Source organism: Carlito syrichta, unplaced genomic scaffold, assembly GCF_000164805.1.
Source record: "Carlito syrichta isolate Samal-C Ts95f unplaced genomic scaffold, Tarsius_syrichta-2.0.1 Scaffold116196, whole genome shotgun sequence".
NCBI lineage: Eukaryota > Metazoa > Chordata > Mammalia > Primates > Tarsiidae > Carlito > Carlito syrichta.
Genome location: NW_007060292.1, coordinates 249,361 through 266,998, shown reverse-complemented (window position 1 = coordinate 266,998; position 17,638 = coordinate 249,361). Strand labels below are relative to the sequence as shown.

General features: G+C 42.3%; 1 protein-coding gene across 1 annotated transcript in view; it reads right to left on the bottom strand.

The window, feature by feature from the left end:
- Positions 1-710: 710 nt before the first annotated feature.
- Positions 711-17,638, bottom strand: part of LOC103276736 (phospholipid phosphatase 4-like) — a 44,132-nt gene continuing 27,204 nt past the window's right edge. Inside the window, exons 2-5 of the mRNA XM_021706808.1 lie at positions 16,911-17,019; positions 7,559-7,649; positions 2,722-2,785; positions 711-861 (exon numbers count right to left, since the gene is read on the bottom strand). Coding sequence (XP_021562483.1) covers positions 711-861; positions 2,722-2,785; positions 7,559-7,649; positions 16,911-17,019 — 415 coding nt within the window. The remainder of the gene's footprint in view (positions 862-2,721; positions 2,786-7,558; positions 7,650-16,910; positions 17,020-17,638) is intronic.

Genomic DNA, 17,638 nt, shown 5'->3' with positions numbered 1-17,638 from the left:
TGCTTTACATATGCTGAATGGGTTAAATAAAATAATGTCTAAAAGCATTTTGGCATGGATGGTGCTTCAGAAATGTTAGTGAACCTTACCATTTATTTTCATCCTCACTCCAACCAAAAACAGAAGCACTCTTATTCCCATTTTACATAGCAAAAACTGAGGTACAGAGGTGGAGTCCCAGAAATACTCCCTGGCACACTTCAAAGACCTATGTCCTTTCGCATTCATCACACTGCTCCTGATTCATAGTACTTAGCTTTTTTTAAAAGGCTGGTCCCACCTCACATATTTATATCAGCATATACATTGGGGTGTATGTACATGTATGAATGTATTTATGTATGTAAACATATATGCTCTAAATTTATAGTCACATGCAATACCTTAATTGAAGAAATAAACTAGAAAGAACAGTGAAATGTTCTTTCAGGGCACATGGTAAATTCTCTTGCACTGTCACTTTCCTGAATTATACTGTCAGCAGAGGGGTAAACTCACATGTCACTCTGCTAAGCTCATCAAAGCAACACATAAAATGTTTTGTAAACTTGAGCCTTATCCACAGACTTATTACTTCCTGTCAAATATCTTGTTTCTAAGCCAATCGCCCTACAGTGAAGAATAATGAACTGTGCCTAACATTCATGTACAAACACTTTTCTCTTGTCCTAAATTCCCAAAGAAAGTGATCAGGAAACATGACCAGGGAGTTAGAGTATCCCAGCCACAGACTTACAGGAGGAATGGATGCTGGGGAAACTTTTGCGGCCCTCGGACACCAGATCAGGGTCACCTGTGCAATGCATTTCTGAGTTCATCACTCCATCTGGAAAGCAGCGGTAAAAGAAATCGGGGCGAGGTCTACAAAAGACACCATGGACATTTTCAATATAAAATGCTGCCATCACAAATGACCCCAAGCTGACACCCATCACTCCCCGCTACCCCAGCTCCTTCCTCAGCACCTCAGCCACCAACACTGAAACTCCCCACAGAGTACTCTAGACTAGTAGTTATGGGAAAAGCTCAGACTTTGGGATCTGAAAGATCTGAATTAGAACTCCCACTAGCTTGCACTTACTAGTTTTATGACCTTGGGTGACTTAATCTTCCCCAGATTCCGTTTCCACATCTGCAAAAGAGGGAAGTCAATACCTACCCAAAGATAAGGTCCTGAGGATAAAGAGAAATGACTTACAGGAGGCACCTAAGCACAGTGCTGGCAGAGCAAAAGGTACTTCCTGCCTTGCTACTGCTCTGCCAATTCAGAGGCTGCCTCCAGGAGCCAAGAGTCCACTTGTCCTTCCACAAACAGCAGATCTCACTTAACCTGCTGAGAGTACTTAAAAGTTCAGTTCCATAATGCAAAGAACACAGTCCCCCAGGTTGGCTTCTCCAGCCTAAGGCACAGGTGAGATACTTCCAGAGGAAAGCAGAGTGGCCCTGGACCCTGAGCCACCTGCAGCAATCACAGCCAACTTTTACTGAATACTTATGGGTTTCAGACACAGTGCTAAGCACCTCACATTCATCTTACTGTTTAATTCTTCTGAGAGCCCTGAGGCAGAGCCTGAGAATGTCTTCATTTTGCAGGTGTGAAAATGAAGGCTTAGGAAAATTACAGTCCTGCCCAAGGTCACACACAACCAATAAGTGGCAAAGACGAGCTCTGGACACCAGCAATTGGATCCTTGTGCCTACACACTTCACCCCATGCTTTCCCGCCTCACTCAAGTGTGGATTCTCACACAGGTGGATAAAGGTCAATCACTTCACATTAATTTAACCAATGCTTGCTAAACACCTACTATGAGCAACGCTTTGCCAATGCTTTTTCTGGGCACACTGGGTCCATAGTTTGCATACACTGACTCACTGGTCCTCCAGCTCTGGGATCTAGGTAGGGCCTAAATAATCTATCAGAGCTGTTGGGGTAATGTCTCTCTCATAGTCAGCCAGTGTTTCTCCAAGTATGGCTGTCCACCTACTGAATCAGAACCTTAGAGGGGTAAGGCCTGGGAATCTATATTTTATCAGGGCCCTGTGGTAACTCTAGGCACACTGCAGCATCAGGTCATGCACTGTCTGATTACCATCCGTCTCTCGTCCTCTTTGTGTCTGACCAGTACCCTGTACCAAGTAGTTACAATAAATGCTGAAATTCTGAGAGGGGATCTAGCTTGTCCCAGGCCAATAGCTCATCAGGGTCAAAATCAGACCTTGAACTTAGGTCTTTTGATTGCTAATCTCTACTGAGACTAGCTCTCTAACAGAGCAGTCAGAGAGGAAAGAAAGACAAATGGAGAGGAGAATCATTTCTCAGGAGCAGTAAGAGAAATATGCCATGAGCCAAGGCTCAAATGCCAATCCACATAGCTCATCCTGAAGAAAGTAATAAATAAGTAATCTTATTTATTTATTAGAAGCCAAAACTTATAAGTGAGTAAGTGAGGCCCTCGGATGGCAGTGAAAGGACCTGGAAATGCCAGCAGTGAACCTTGACCTCCAAGAAAGTTTGGTCAGTGGACACTCTCCTGCTTTCTAAAGTAGCAGGCTTATAATTCAAAGAAGAGAAAAGATCCATGCTGAGGACAGAAAGCTCAAAAGGACAATTTAAGGGAAAAGGAGCTAAGTCTCTCCCTTTCAGTGTCCTCTGGCCAAGGTTCCTACATAGATGACCTCGGTAATCTAAGTCACCATTCCTTTCTTTTTGGAACTTACCTTCCCACTATTAATTTAATAGTGTTTGTGCAGACTCCATTCAAAGCCAGAGCCAAGGACACCGCTACAAAACAAAACCAACAGACAGAAAATAACCAGCTGGCTCGCAAATAAAAATCATTATCATAATCATCATTATCATCATCATCATCATTGTTACATTATAATACTATTTAATTAATAAACATAGAAATACGAAGCAACACTTTAAAAACAAAGATAAGTTTGGGTTACCAGAACAAAATGAAATTAAGATAGGACTTTGGAGAGTGACTCATAAAATTCCAAGTCCCTGTGAAAATTTCTCTCTCCTCCTTGACTAAAATTTTTACTGTCACAGAAGAGCCCATCTATCATTTCTGGCCTGATATGAACAGATTTAATGCTACAGCATGTAGAATTTTTTTTTTTTTTTTTTACTGGCAGCAAGAAACATAACTTTTTTATTTCCTTCTGGCAACCTTCTCAGACATAATTCTAATCAGAGCAGATGCTGGGATCCTACTGCAGAATAGAACGTTCCCATTTGGCAATTATCTCATTATTGACCCATCACCCACCAACAGCTATTTATTTGTTACCAAACAAGTCACGGTTTCTGAGAAGGTGAAGAGTCCAAGAGCCTCAACTGGGCTTGGGGAAGGTTTACTCAGTGGTGCATTTTGTTATCTAAAATAGCAAGAACTTCTGCAACACACTGTTTGAAAATATATAACACAGGGAAGTTCTCCAAGCAGCTTGGGAAGACTTTGCTGGATGCAATACAGATTGTCCAAAGGGTGCAGGTAACATGAGTCACAGAGCTTTCCCTGCAAAAATCTTGTACCACTCTCCTGTGATTTATCAAGAGTGCACAAAAGGCACAGTCATCACCATCAATGTGATGGAAGGTCAAATGCCTTGCAGAAGCAATAAAAACCTATTGATGCCCCATTCCACTGCTTTGTTGAATAATAAAGCTTGTGAGCTACCATTTCCCTTTGGCAAATATTAACTGTTCGATACTAGCTGAGATTTATGTAAGAATATAATAGTGGAGGGGCATTTTCAGGAAGGAGCTGCCTAGGGCAATTCATGGCCCATTGAGGGAGACAAATGTGTTGTTCTACAAGTGGAAAATCATGTGGAATGGCCAACACAGTCACTAAAGGCACAAACTACAGAGATGGAGAAAAAAACTTCATAGGAAGCCGAGAGAATGGGAGCTGCAAGTTTAAAATGAACACCTTTGTCAAAGGGAAACAAATTACCTAAGTGTGGGATGGGGAACAACTGGCCATATCTGAGTGTGGCAGCAAAGGAGGGATATGCCAGAGCTGGAGGGCAGAGCATGAGTCAGCAGCATTGCAATGTTATTAAAACACAGAGCACGCAACAGGGGTGCATAAATTGGACCTGAGTGTGAGGGAACTCAGAAAGATCCACTGACTGCATTCTGCACACATAGACCCTCCCTTCCTAAAATGCCAACTCCCCATCTCTGAAAAACTAAGAGCACTGTTGAGAGGCTTCTGTTATAGAGAGGAGAGAAAACTCCCTGGGCTATCTTTGCTGTACTCTCTCTCCTAGCCATGACAATTACTACACTATGAGATCACCCTGAAATAACTGCGGTCTCTTCTCTGTTAGGGCTAGTCCAGCAGGTCCACTGCTGTGTTTTCCCAGTGGGACCAGGTTCATTCTTATCCTGGGCTTATTTGGTCTCTTTAGGAACAAGCATCCATAGCCGATTCCCCATCGTGCCACATAAGTCATGGTGCACTTCCTACACAGCTACTTCCCCAGACTCAGTTCCTGGTGGGCTTATCACAAAACAGACCAATTCTTCAAAAAGTTTGAAGTAGTTGAGCTAGAAAGTGTGTGGATGCGATATGACCACCAACAGTTGGCAACTTCCTTCTCTGATCTTAATGCCTGAAGGAAATAAGAAAGGGTGGGAAATTGGTGATGATGTTTACTATGGAAGTCATTTCTGCCTTCTTCAAGTAAACTGACTGATGAATATTTTCATCAGCACAACCCCCAGGGGACCAACACAAGGACTTCTCACCGGTACAAAGAGGCGGCTGTGCTGGGATCTGACCCACGAAGGGCTGGACAAGCAGGAAAATGGATGGCTTTCATCAGGAATGCTTGTGGACTAAGTGGGTCTGGCTTAGAAAGGCTTTTTTACAGTATCCCACAGTCCTGTGGGCTTTAGAAAACACCCCAGACTATCTGATAAAGAAATTGAAACAATGTGTTGGTGAGTTGGCTTGCAAGCAGCCTATACTGAAAGCACTGCTGGTTGTAAGCATTCCAGAGGATTAGAGGGCTTTTGTTGTTACTTTTGTTGTTGTGGGAAATTCAGCACTATGGTGCTTTTAGAACAGGGTTCTCCATCATACAGACCTGATTGTTCTTCAGCCTGAATTCCTACAAACCGTATGCTGCATGGGGCAAACATCACTCCCCTCATTCAGCACCTGGTGCACATATGCGGCCACTGTTTACCTGCAGATAAGGGGAGCTCTTGGGGTCCAGGCTTGAAAGCCCGGGTTAAAGTTAGCTGAAGACATCTGAGCAAAGAAGGGACCTGATAACAGAAAGCCCCCTCACTGAGAAAGTCCTGAATTCCAGACAACATTGAAAAATTAAAACCTGCTTTTCTGTCCTTGGTTTTGAAATATCACCCCTGCCCCACTTCCAAGGCTTCCTAAAAGCAGTGATTTTTTTTTTAAAGTCTGCACAGTGGGAGGCTTTTCATCATTTTTACAAGGCAGTCTCTCAGTTATTTAGGCAAGCAGGACATCCAATAATTCCACCTTCTCCACTAACATACAGGAGATAGAGTATGATGTTCAATTTTGAAATGTCACCCTAAGGGAGATTTAGCTAAGAATGAAAAGTCTAGAGAAGATGACTGTGAGCTACTTACTGACATGACAACTCACCCCAAGAGCTGGTAGTAAATTACACCCATAACCATGAAAGACAGTTCTTACCTACAGTCACATATCTTGGGACTCTATGCCAAGGGAGACACTAGAACAAAAGAGTGAAGCAAAGGGATTCCCACCTCAACGGAGAGGGCTCCCAATAGGACATTTTGGGGACCACACAGACATCCATTCAAACACTGCCCAGCCACTCTAGCCACTTCTGCCTGTGCTGTTCTTGGAGAAACTGACCTTTCTCTACCTCAGGTGAGGAGATTGAAACCTGTGACCAAAACCCCAAATCACAAAGGACTAGCCTGGGCTATACATCTGACCTGAGGGAGTGTGCATCGACGGGCTGGTCAGAAACTCATGACTCTTGAATCCAGGCTGGAGAAATGAACTGAGCCAGAGATTCTGTCTAGGAAGTTTGGACCAGGGTGCACAGTGAAACTCGGTGCACCAAGGCTGAGAGTCTGACAGATTTGGGGCAAAAGCAACCACTACTGCAAACCCACACTTCTACAAACCAGAGGTATGGGGCACAAGAAACAAAGTCTAGATGAGAGAATCAGCTGCGAGTGTGAGGAGAAGATGGAAGGCACATTAGAGGGATCGTGGGCCAAGAGGGTGTCTCCACTCCCAACAGTCCAGCTCCCCACTCAGGTCCCCATGAGGCTCCTCTGCACTTCTTCCTCCTTTTCTTGGGTGTCTGTGAGATTGCCTAGTATAGCTCTGTAATTAAATTCTTAATTATTTAAGCTAATTTGAGAGGACTCTATTGTTTTCAACTAGGCAGGGCCTAACTGAAGCTTAGTTATCTAAGAAACATTCTCTGTGCTGCTTCAGGGTGGAAGCTGCCTGGTTGTCCCATATACCCTAAATGCAGTTCTCACAATCACTCCCTTACCAAGGAAAAGGACAATCATATTTTGCTACATTTTCATTTCCTCAAAGTCCAGCAATTAAAAGACATACCCTTAAATGAGGACTCTCATTTTTCCAATTTACCATCTCACTGAATGATAAATCTATAAAACATACCAAAAACAAAATTTGGGGTGAGGACTTAGATAACTTATGTGAGGTATCACCAAAAAAGAAAAAAAAAGAATCAACCTAATTCAGTTCTTCTCAAAATCAAAAAGCAGAAAACCTGCCTACAGGTTAGTTTATTTTGGTTGCCAAAAAAGCTAAATAGACTTGGTTATCTCTTAATATTGTCATTTATTCAACATTCGATTAACATGCAGACCAAATAAAAAAAAAACCAACAAAAACAGATTTAATACTAAAATGTCAAACTCTTTTTACACACAGACATGACTCAGATTGGGGAGAATTTATAACGATGGTGTTATAATCAATGACAAAGATTGTAGCACTCTCCACATAATAACCATTGCTTAACTGCCAAAATGCCCTCAAACTGAAGTTGAATTATGGAGCTTGTTTCCAATGTCTTATTTTATTTTACTCCTGCATTTACCCACTTTTGCCTCTAGTCAGTGGTATTTCATTGAGGAGTCTGTGATTGATTTCTGAATTGCTCATAATGTAGGCCTATTAGCCAAAAATGTGAGATTGGACAGCCAGGGATTACAAAGTTTCAGATTCGCTTATGCCCTACCACCAAGAGCTACCCTGCCTTAGTGTCTGAGCGCACAGCTCTCTGATGGACATAAGATGTTATTAACATTCAGTGCAATGGACAGCAATAGCAGGCAGCCTCTGAAGATCCCTTATTCAGGACTGACTGTGCATTGGCTCTTCTTTGGGCTTAAAGTTTATCTTGTCTTGTTTCTCTCAAGCTTAATTTGACCAAAAGAACAATCAGTTGAGTGCAGCTGAGATTTCTTTTCCAATGTGATAATCTAATTAAGTTCAGCCCCATTCCCTAAACCAGTGAAATACTCTACCTAAGAAGGCTTCCTTAATTTCAGTCTTGTCTGTTCGCCGGATAATTTTCACCACACAAATAACAGCCAGGGGTGTGAGGAAAGAAATTGCCTGGAAGAAATAACAAACAATCCCTTATGAGGACATCAGTTTGCTATCAGAAGGGCTGATTGATAACTAGTTCCAGTTAGTTTCATTTAGACTTACTAGTTGAATGAACTTACTGAACTCCTGACCTCAAACAAAAAAGGATGATTTATATCTATACTTAGAAACCACACAGACTTTAAAAATGGAAGGTCTGATTGTAAGGTTATCATTGATTTGTAATTGTTGGGAGCCACGTTTAAAGTGGTAGCTTTTTAAATGGAAAAGAATAGTCTATAATTACGATGAGTCATCTTTACCAGTAACACCCCTCACACTCCCCTTTGTGGAAGGGTGGCAGAACCCTTGGCCTCCAACTCCCATCCCTCTGGCAATAGGGCATGTGGGACTTACTTAGAATCAATCAATTCATTCCTTTCTGGTGTTCTTTTGTTGAATATTTATTTCTTCTACAAAGCAGAAGTTAGTCCTTTTGTACAATCTCTCCGCCTCCCTTACTCCTTTCCCTTTCCTTTGCACATACTTAATGAATTAAGCTGGTGGGATTCAGATGCAACCAACACTTACTACAAAACCTTCTGAGGCACGAACCATGCTTGGTACAATCAAGTCCAGGAGCCTCTGGCATCCCTATAATGGCTCTGTGACTGTCTCTTCCAGGCTCAAGGACTAGGTGATGTGCCCAGGAACACACAGAAATTCATGTGCCTATGAAGAGTAAGAACAGGTTTTGGAGACCAGTTTTCTGCCTCCCATATTGAGCCTTTATTCCAGCTTTGCATAATTAGTAAATTGTTTTTAAACATTCCACCAATCAATAAAAAGGTATTGATATTACTTCCTTACAATTATAACTTGTCAGGATAACACCAGAAGGGACTGGACATCTCACAAATCTACAATCAGCCTAGCAGTCAGTGGTGGGAAGGTTGGAGTGTAATGACTATTACCAATGCTGTTCACACTTCTGGAAATAGTCATCTCTGCTCTAATAAGATGTTCTTTTCTGAAGAGAGCTTCCTGATGGAACTAAGGCATGGCTTAGTTAAAAAAAACACACACACACACACAATTCATCCAAATGAATACAATCTTTCAAAATAACTTGAGATTCTCTACACACTTACTATAACCAGACTGCCAGAGCTCAAATCGTCTTGAGGACTCCTCTTTGGAAATTGTCTTCAGAGATTATTTATGAGACATAAAAATCCCTCTTCTTACTTGTCACTGTTTTTTCTGACTATAAATGGTAGTGATAGTTTGATGATCCTCCTTATCAGCTGTGGCCCTCAATGACTTGGACTGTTTAAAAGTAAATAAGATGGTCTCGTCACCATGGAGGGTATTCAGGTGCAGCACAAGTGTTAAAGGCAGATGCATGTGAGGAGATTCAGAGCCAAAGCAGAGGAAGCAGAGGATATCATCAGGAGCTACTTGGAAAAGCAACACTCCCTCCTGAGCTAAGAGTTCCAGTAAGCCCATGAAAGTGTCCACAAGTTCTTGGGCAGCTCTCACTAAATAACTGCAGGGTTTGTTAAAATGCTGATTCCCTCAAATATTCTTATATGGCAGGTCGGGGGATCTACCTTTTTTAACAGTAACTCAAATAGTACCGACGCTGGTGATTGAGAATTATGTTTCAGAGTTTTGACTCACCTGTTCAGTGCTTGCAGAGTAACAACTGAAATGCCACTGAAGTCCAAAGTTATAGTCATGGCCAAAGAAGTCCTTGTTTCCCTAAATCTGAGCATCAATGCCTACCTTTCTGTTTTCCGTCCGTTTAAGCACTGTATACAAATCAAGCTACATGCCCCCAAATAGGGGAAAGCAGCCTTCCCTTATAGGGAAGGTCCCTGTAAGGACCCCACCAAGTCAGCCCTTAACACAGGAGAAGAACACAGAACTGAAGAAAACATTACAAAACCATCTCAGTGGATATGATCTAAAGTCAGAAAAAAAACTCAGAAAAAAGTATGAGTTGGGAAGACTTTCCCAATGATTCTTCCAAAGACTGCCAAAGTAAATTCCAGAGCAGAAAGGCACAGAGCAAAGAGGAAATGGAAGCACCAGCTGGGAAGCCTTCAGGCTCAGGGTCAGGTGTGGGAGTTGGAGAAGTCATTGGAGCTGCCCACTGACTCCCAGCTGGCAGCCTGATGGCTCAGGGGGGGTCTCCTTTAGACCCACTCCTGCCTCAGCTCACCTGTTTCTAATTGGATCCTCACTCCCTTTCCCCCAAAGAGATTGGATTTAATTAAATACATTTTACAACTTTCCTAGCTAAGTGCATATTGGTACCTTTTCTAGAACCACTGATCAACTGCTTCTTGAACCAATGCTAAGCACTTGGGATGGCCCAAGGCTCCTCATCTTACGGGCTTCTAAGGCAAGGGAAGGCAGCCTTCCAAATGCTGCAGCTCCCACCCCAGCACAGCTGCAAGAGAAACTACAGCATGGAGTTGCATTACGTGGCTTGCATTCCTCCTTTCATCCTAACTGCCTTTGGGTCTCAGTCTCATTTCTTCTTTCTGGAAACATATCTACCATAACCTTGGGCAGCACAGTCCCCAGATCAGGACTGATAGAGACATTTTTGCATTCATCACTCATACCCTTTTGGACAAATATTAACTAAAAGTTACTTTTAACTAAAAGTTGGAACTGAGAGATGAACCCAATACATTAGGAAAACAACTTTCAACCGGGGCAAAGCTATCTCTGAACTGAATAAAAGAGAAATTAAGAGAGAATAAGTACCTCTCTTGCACCCAGCAAAGCAGATTGGATCAAACCCAATACATACAACTTCCACTCCCAACAAAGGCCTTTGGGGAAGCTGCTGTTCTGCTGCCTGGGCCAGAGGAGTAGATGAACATGGACAGTTGACCTGGAAATGGTGATGGCCACTTCTACCTCCATACAGGTGCAGAGAGGGGGGATAATGGGCAGGCAAATATTTCCCTGGTGTTTATTTCTCTTCTGTTAATGTTTCCATGGCTAAACAGTAGCTTGAAACCCCTAGGATGAGTCTAGTATAGGAAGATGATGAGTGGTCAGTGCTTATTAAATGGGGCCTGAGAGAGAGAGTGCAATGAATTCTAGTCAAATACTACTGCAGGATGCAGGGAACATGCCGAACCCTCTCTGGACTTGAGTTTTGCTCACTCACTTGCCCTGAGTACAGGGCTGCTGAATGCACAAAGCAAGGTGAGAATAACAAAGACTAACACGTACTGAGAACAGACTAAGGACCATGATCTGTTCTGGCACCTCACGCAAACTAACTCATTCAATCCTCGTAGCAACCCTAGGTAAAGTAGGCTCCATCAACAGCTAAGGCATAGAGAAGTTAAGAGTAGAGATTTGCACCCAGGCCATTTAAATTAAGCTCTTCATTTTAAACCACAATGCTAGAGCAGTTCTCACGTTAGAAAGTAGGTATTAAATAAAATACAATAAATGCCTTTTCTCTGAGTTGGAGGAGAAAGGCAAAGAAGCTTGTTTCTAGGACATGAGTAAGTCATAGAAATGTTCATGAGAGAGACCAGGCGCAGTGGTTCATGTCTGTAATTTCAGCATTTTGGAAGGCGGAGTTGGGATGATTGCTTGAGCCCTGGAGTTCAAAAGAGCTAAGGCAACATGATGAGACCTTATGTTTACAAAAAAATAAATGAATAAAAAAATTAGCCAGGTGTGGTGATGCATACCTGTAGTCCTAGCTACTCGAGAGGTTAAGGCAGAAGGATTACCTGAGCCCAGGAGGTTGAGGCTGCAGTGGACCATTATGCCCCTACATTCCGGCCTGGGAGACAGTGAGACCCCAACTCAAAAAAAAAAAGGAATGTTAGTCACAGGGTTAAGCATCTACTATGTGTTAGGGGCTTTCCTCATACTTGTCTTATCTTCCAGCTACCCTTCTGGGAGGAAATATTCTCCCCATTACAAAGATAACCAAACTAAAGCTCAGAGAGATCAGTGATTACACAAACGCACACAGCTAGTGGGACCAGGACTCTCTCCCAGACTCGGCTCTCATGCTCCTGGGTTGGAGTCCTGAATCTCAGTGACCCACTTAGCCCAACAGCTTCATTTTACAAATGGGGAAACTAAGGCTGGGGTAGATTATATACTGAACAACATTTTTATAAATTGCTAATTGTACTACACAGCACCCATATGAAGAGATCATGCTTATATCATTAAGCAGGATCTAGCTCATGGCTGGTTTTACATGCTGCTTATTTCACAGGGTTGGAAGTTAGAGCCCTGTACAAGAAAGTGTGTGACAGTGATACAGAAACAGACTCAGATTAAGGAGAGTTGGGTTCAAGTCCCAGCTCTGTCACTTATCAGCTCTGTGTCAAATGCTTATGATGTACCACACACTAAGTGAAATGTCTGTTACCCCATCTGACGCTTTCAACATCCTCATGGGATGTGTTGTTAAAGCGCAACTTTTACAGATAAGGAAAGTGAGGTGCTGAGAGTTGGTGATTTTTCAAATTCACATAGCTAATAAGTGGCAATACTGTAAGTTGATCTAAGGTAGGCCACAGTGAGCCCACATCAACTGTCCACCAATCAGGTCCAAGAGAGAGCTAGTGTCTGGCAAATGCTGGTTGTTGACTAGTATTTCATTATTTTCTGTTGAAGGGGTTTGGGGATCCCAGATATGTGGAATTAAAGTATTTTCAGTTCAAGCCCACCTGTGCCCTTAGGTCCAAGTAGAGCACACCTTTGAGTGCAGAAAGGTGGTTGGGACAAGAAAAGGCCTAATTCTCCCAGGCACCCTGACCACACCCTAAGTGACCCACTAGGGCCCTGTGTTTCCACTGATGGAAACAACACAGGAAGTGCCGCTGGTCCCCAGCCATTGCTGCACCCAGAAAGTGGGTCATCCCACGGGTTGATGTAAGGCGCAGTGCTGCCCAGGATGCTTCCGGGAAATGGCAAAATGCAGAGGAGCATGTTTGATACAGCAAGGGCAAGAGGACGCCAAAGACTTCTAACAACCAGAAGAGATGGAAGCCAGAGCAGCCCCAATATTAGCATGGTAGCCAGAGAAGAGCTTGCCAATGGGGTTCATCCACATCAGACAAAACAACGGGCCCAGCGTACCTTCATTTCCAGCACTTGACAGTATGGTGTGATGCAAAGTGATTATGAAGACAATTTTAGGACACGCAGACACCTGGAAAAGGCCCTGCTGTGGGTAAACAATTGCATCCCATCACAAAGAAAAGAGCCATCTACGAATTTTTTTAAAAGTCTAAAAATTAAACTGTCTGTCATGAGCTAGCTTTGTCTCTTTTCCTTCCTTCCTCTTCCCAAAAATGACTTTATTTCTGTCTTCCTTAGAAGCAACCTATTCCAGAATAGAAAACTCTGCAATCCAATCAACACAGAATCAGTAATATTTTGTGAGAATAAATCTTCTGAATATATCATGGTTGAGACAAAAAGAGACAAAAACAAAGAGTAGCTCTTGGGTGGATTTACTTTAAAAGTCTAGGAAAGAAATTTGTGAACACTTATCATTCTTTCAACTCCCTATCTGAGTTTTACATGTGACTTGAGTCTCATTTGGGGCTTTTCAGTAATGCTGGACTGTCCACCTTGTGTCTGTTTGTGCCCCTCCCTAGACTATAAACCATATTTTATCCAGTTTTGCACCCTCACTACCTGTACCATGCTGGTTCTTGGCAGGTGCTCATAACTGTCTATTGAATTAGATAATAATTAACTAACCCAAAGCTGTCCTCAGTCTGGCTCTATGCCTTCCTTCTTCCGCCCTATCACTCCACAGATACACCAAACAAACTCCTATTCACGGATCCTACACAGCCCTTACTCTCTGTATCTGTGCCTTTACACACCCTTTCACCTCACAGAGTCCCCAGGGACACTTCGCAGCAGAATGACTTCAAGTGAGAGTCTATACTCGGAGCCAGCATCTGGATCCCTCCAGTCCATCCACTGACCGTTCTATCACCTTGGACAACTTATTTAATCTCACTAGTTCCATTGTCTCCACTTATGAGGTGAGCAAAAGTGCTGACCTCAAAGAATTCTAAGGATTAACTGAGATGCTGTTTGTAAAGTGAAAAGTACAGCCCCTGGACTCAAGAAATGTGGGTCATGGCAGATGATGCCGATGCTGATGCTCCTCCTCCTCCTCCTTCCTAGGAGTTTGCCTGAGCCTCTCCTCTGGCCCTTTCCAGATTCTATTTTGTATCCAAGTACTATCTCCTTCTGGAGGGTCCCTGAAGTTATACCCCAAGTCTCATTTGGCCGCCTGTCACCTACAGTTCTCATGGTTTTTCTTACCCACAGTAGGCTCCCTGGAAAGATTTCCTGAATATACAAAGAGACAACTACCATTTACAACAACAAAAAGTATGCTAAAAAGCAACAACCAATACCAGTTGAGTTGTTCTCCACCAGAAAGTAGGTTTCTAAAGATGCTCTGATAAACCCTGCACATTCAGCAGGAACTCTGACTTCTTTTGAATAAGGAAGCAGTCTTCCATAAAGGTGACTGACTGCTTGGGAATACCCAGGACATGTTAAGTCAAGACTCGGTGCACCTGAAAAGAATTCTCAGTCATTCTTTCTGGTTAACAGAAATACTGGGTCGTTAAGGGAAACAAGCTCTTAAATCAAACATTCCCAATCATACCCAACTTTCATGTGGACAGATACAGTCACCTGAGCTGATGGTGGCACAGAGAAAACGCAAGTTAGGGGGCTTTGTGTGACACTATTACCATTTACTCTTCGCTTAATTCAATCCTCTAACCATTATTCTGCTAATTTTCTCGTTACATTTGACTAACTGGCTCCTCTAACATGCACACATCCCTATACACACACACACACACACACACACACACACACACACACACACACACACACACACAACTCTAGGAACACTAATTACCCAATAAAGAAACATCTGCTGGTTTCCTTTAAAAAAACACCTCGTTTAGCAGATTAGAAATTTTGTCTTTAGATTAAAACATTCCAACCAAAAGTAAGAGACCTCATGATTTTGTTTGAGTATTAAATAATGACATTTGAGTTTTCAAAATAAATCAAGCTATTTTAAATATCAATGAAAATAAAGTTATATTACAAAATCTTCTAACATCTGAAGGTTTTAAAGGATCAAAAGCAGACACATGATAAATTAAACTCTTAAAAAAGCAGGAGAAGACACTGCCAGGGGTTGGGGCACACTTCATCAATAAGGGCACCTGATCTCAAACCAGGTGAAGTGAGGACCAAAGTGAGGCCCAAACTTTACCTGTACAATGACCTCTTGTATACACCTAATCCTGAAAAGTACCCCACATCTTTAAAATGAATAAACAATTAAAAATAAGTTAAAACAATACTAAAAAGAAACAGAACAAATCTAGTTTAAGTGGGTACAAAGTATTTTTCATCTTTCTGTTGTGGTATTATAAACATATCTACTGCTTTTTTTGTGTTATTGTGAAATTGCACTAAATCTTGTGACTGAGTGAAATTCATCAAAATTCATCAAATACTATTAAGAAAATAAAAGGCTGACCTTATTTCATTAGGAGATTAGAGGGTATGAATCAGTATGTGTGGCTGAATATCCTTCTGTTCTCTGAGAAGCACAGCCCTGAATAACTCCCCTACCGCCTCATCCTTACCACTGCCAACATGCAAATTGTGCCATCCTATTTGTGTCTGCAGCCAGAATATTTGTGACATTTGTATCTAGATTTCAAAACAATCTATTGTTCATAAATCTAGGACACAGCCACAAATTTCTCACTGTATCCCATATGAACATTCATCTCCAAACTGTGTTTTGCAGTGCTTGAAAAGTAAAACCTTATGAAAAATGGGGGTAAGTAATATATAAAAGCTTCCTCCTATTAAAGCCTTTAAGTAAACTCATTAGTTATACACTCTTTTCTTTATTTCTAGGGATTATAGAAGATTTGAGCTATGGAAAAAGAAGAAATGGAAAAAGTCTGATTTTATTACTGGGGTGTTAGTAATGTCCTACTCATAATCACCCTATTTTTCAATTCCCCTGATATTTACAAAAATCCAGTTTACTTTCCAGCAGAAAAGTAGTTATTAAAAAGCAATCATAACAATATTCTAATGCTCATGTGGTGTTATAGGCATTTCCAAGAGTTTGCAGACACACAGATCTTTCCAGTCACCACCAATTAACAAAATTTCCTCCATAAAATCAGAGGGATTTCTTTCCAAATGCAAAAATGTTCCTAGTGTGTCTATGAAAGCTCCGGAATAGTTTCCAGAGAGGCATGAGACACACTGACAGGCTGAAAGGAATAACCTTCAAATCATGAGGCTTCCCATCCCCAAGTTCTATTGTTGTTCCCTAACAACGGGGAACTTAACTATGTCCTCTGCTGTAGAAAATCTTCAATGCTCCAGGGATTCTTCAATTCTCCAGGGATTCGTAAGTATCATCAAGGAGCCTGGATACTTTTCCCTCACCCCTCACTGGGCCACCTCACAGCTGTGAGCTAAGCTTCAGAGCCAGCTGCTACTGGGATCTGATGCTGCTGTTCACTGGCTGTGTGACTTCAGGCAAGTTCCCTCATCCCTCTTGGAATGTAGTTTTGCACCTGCAAAGTGTGGACAATAATGACATCTTCCTCATTGGGATGTTGGGAAACTAAATAAGATGATTCTTCCTTTAACTCTCAGTAGCAGGCCTGGCACATAGGAAGTGAAGCGTCAAAGGCTGCAATTGCCATGTGGCAGGAAGAGAAGGTAAAAATAATCCTAATATAGTCATCAGCTATTTGGGTGCTTGCCCATTTATTCTATTCTAGAAGGAGAGAGACACAAGACATTCCCTGGTCAACATCTGATCAGCTCAAACCAGAAATGTGGTTAACAGAGATATCTGAGTGCTTTAGTTTGGCAAAATCAAGGCTTATTCTAAAAAGAGAGAGAACGGGAAATTCTTGTCACTGGCTTCTAGTTTTCCTTGACTGTAACTCAACATATTCCAGATAATCAAGTCCCTTCTTGTTACAAAGTGTTAGGCAATTTCGACTTCTCACATGACCAAGCAGCTTCCATCATGACCTGAGATTGCATTTTAATTGGACAGGCTGCTCACCTTTTCTTGCTCTCAGGCTGTCCACCATCTTCAGCATGTTAGAAAAGTAAAGATGAAAACTCATTTGGTTCATACTTGGGAGACAGTGGTCAAATCAGTCATGAAATCATGGTACTTACAAACATGAGGCGGGTAGGTATATTGTCTGATTGCACCAAAGGATTTTTATAGAGCCAGATCTCTTCCGGCTGGATGACTCTCTGGAATGGATCCAAAAACTCTGTAAAACTGAAACAAAACAAATAAAAGTACATGAAGGCTAGGTGTTCTGCTACTGTGGGCAGTTCCCAAAGACACCCACTGCTGCACACCCTGGGGGAGTGGGGGATAGGCAGTCCCTGCTAATGGTTCTCGGCCAGTTAGAACTGGGAAATAACGGAATTACGGAGATTTTATGGACTCTTCTGTTATCACCTTCCAGCAAGGACCAATTCTGTGCATAAGGGAAGAGCTGTAAGGCTCTAAAGACTTGGGAGTCTCAAGTAAACTGAAAGTGAAATGCAAGATAGTGACTCAGACTAGGGCAAGGCCAGGCCAGCAGCACAGTCTCTAGGAACGAAATGGGCTTGAGTTGGAAAACAGGTGAGGGAGCAACTGACTCCACCTGGCAAGTTAGTTCTAGTTCTCCCTGGTTACCCTGATGGCACCATGGCACCACCATCGCCACTGGGGGGGCAGAGTAAGAATGAAAAACTTCCAAGAAAGAAGGTTGGGATGGGAGGGAAATGCAGACAAAAAGAAAGAAGGAAGGAAAAAGGAGAATAATGTACATTCTGGAGCTGCTGACATAACCGCTTTCAGCATCCTACCTCCTCATCTCTGCACCTCCTGGACCCCCCCCCCCCCC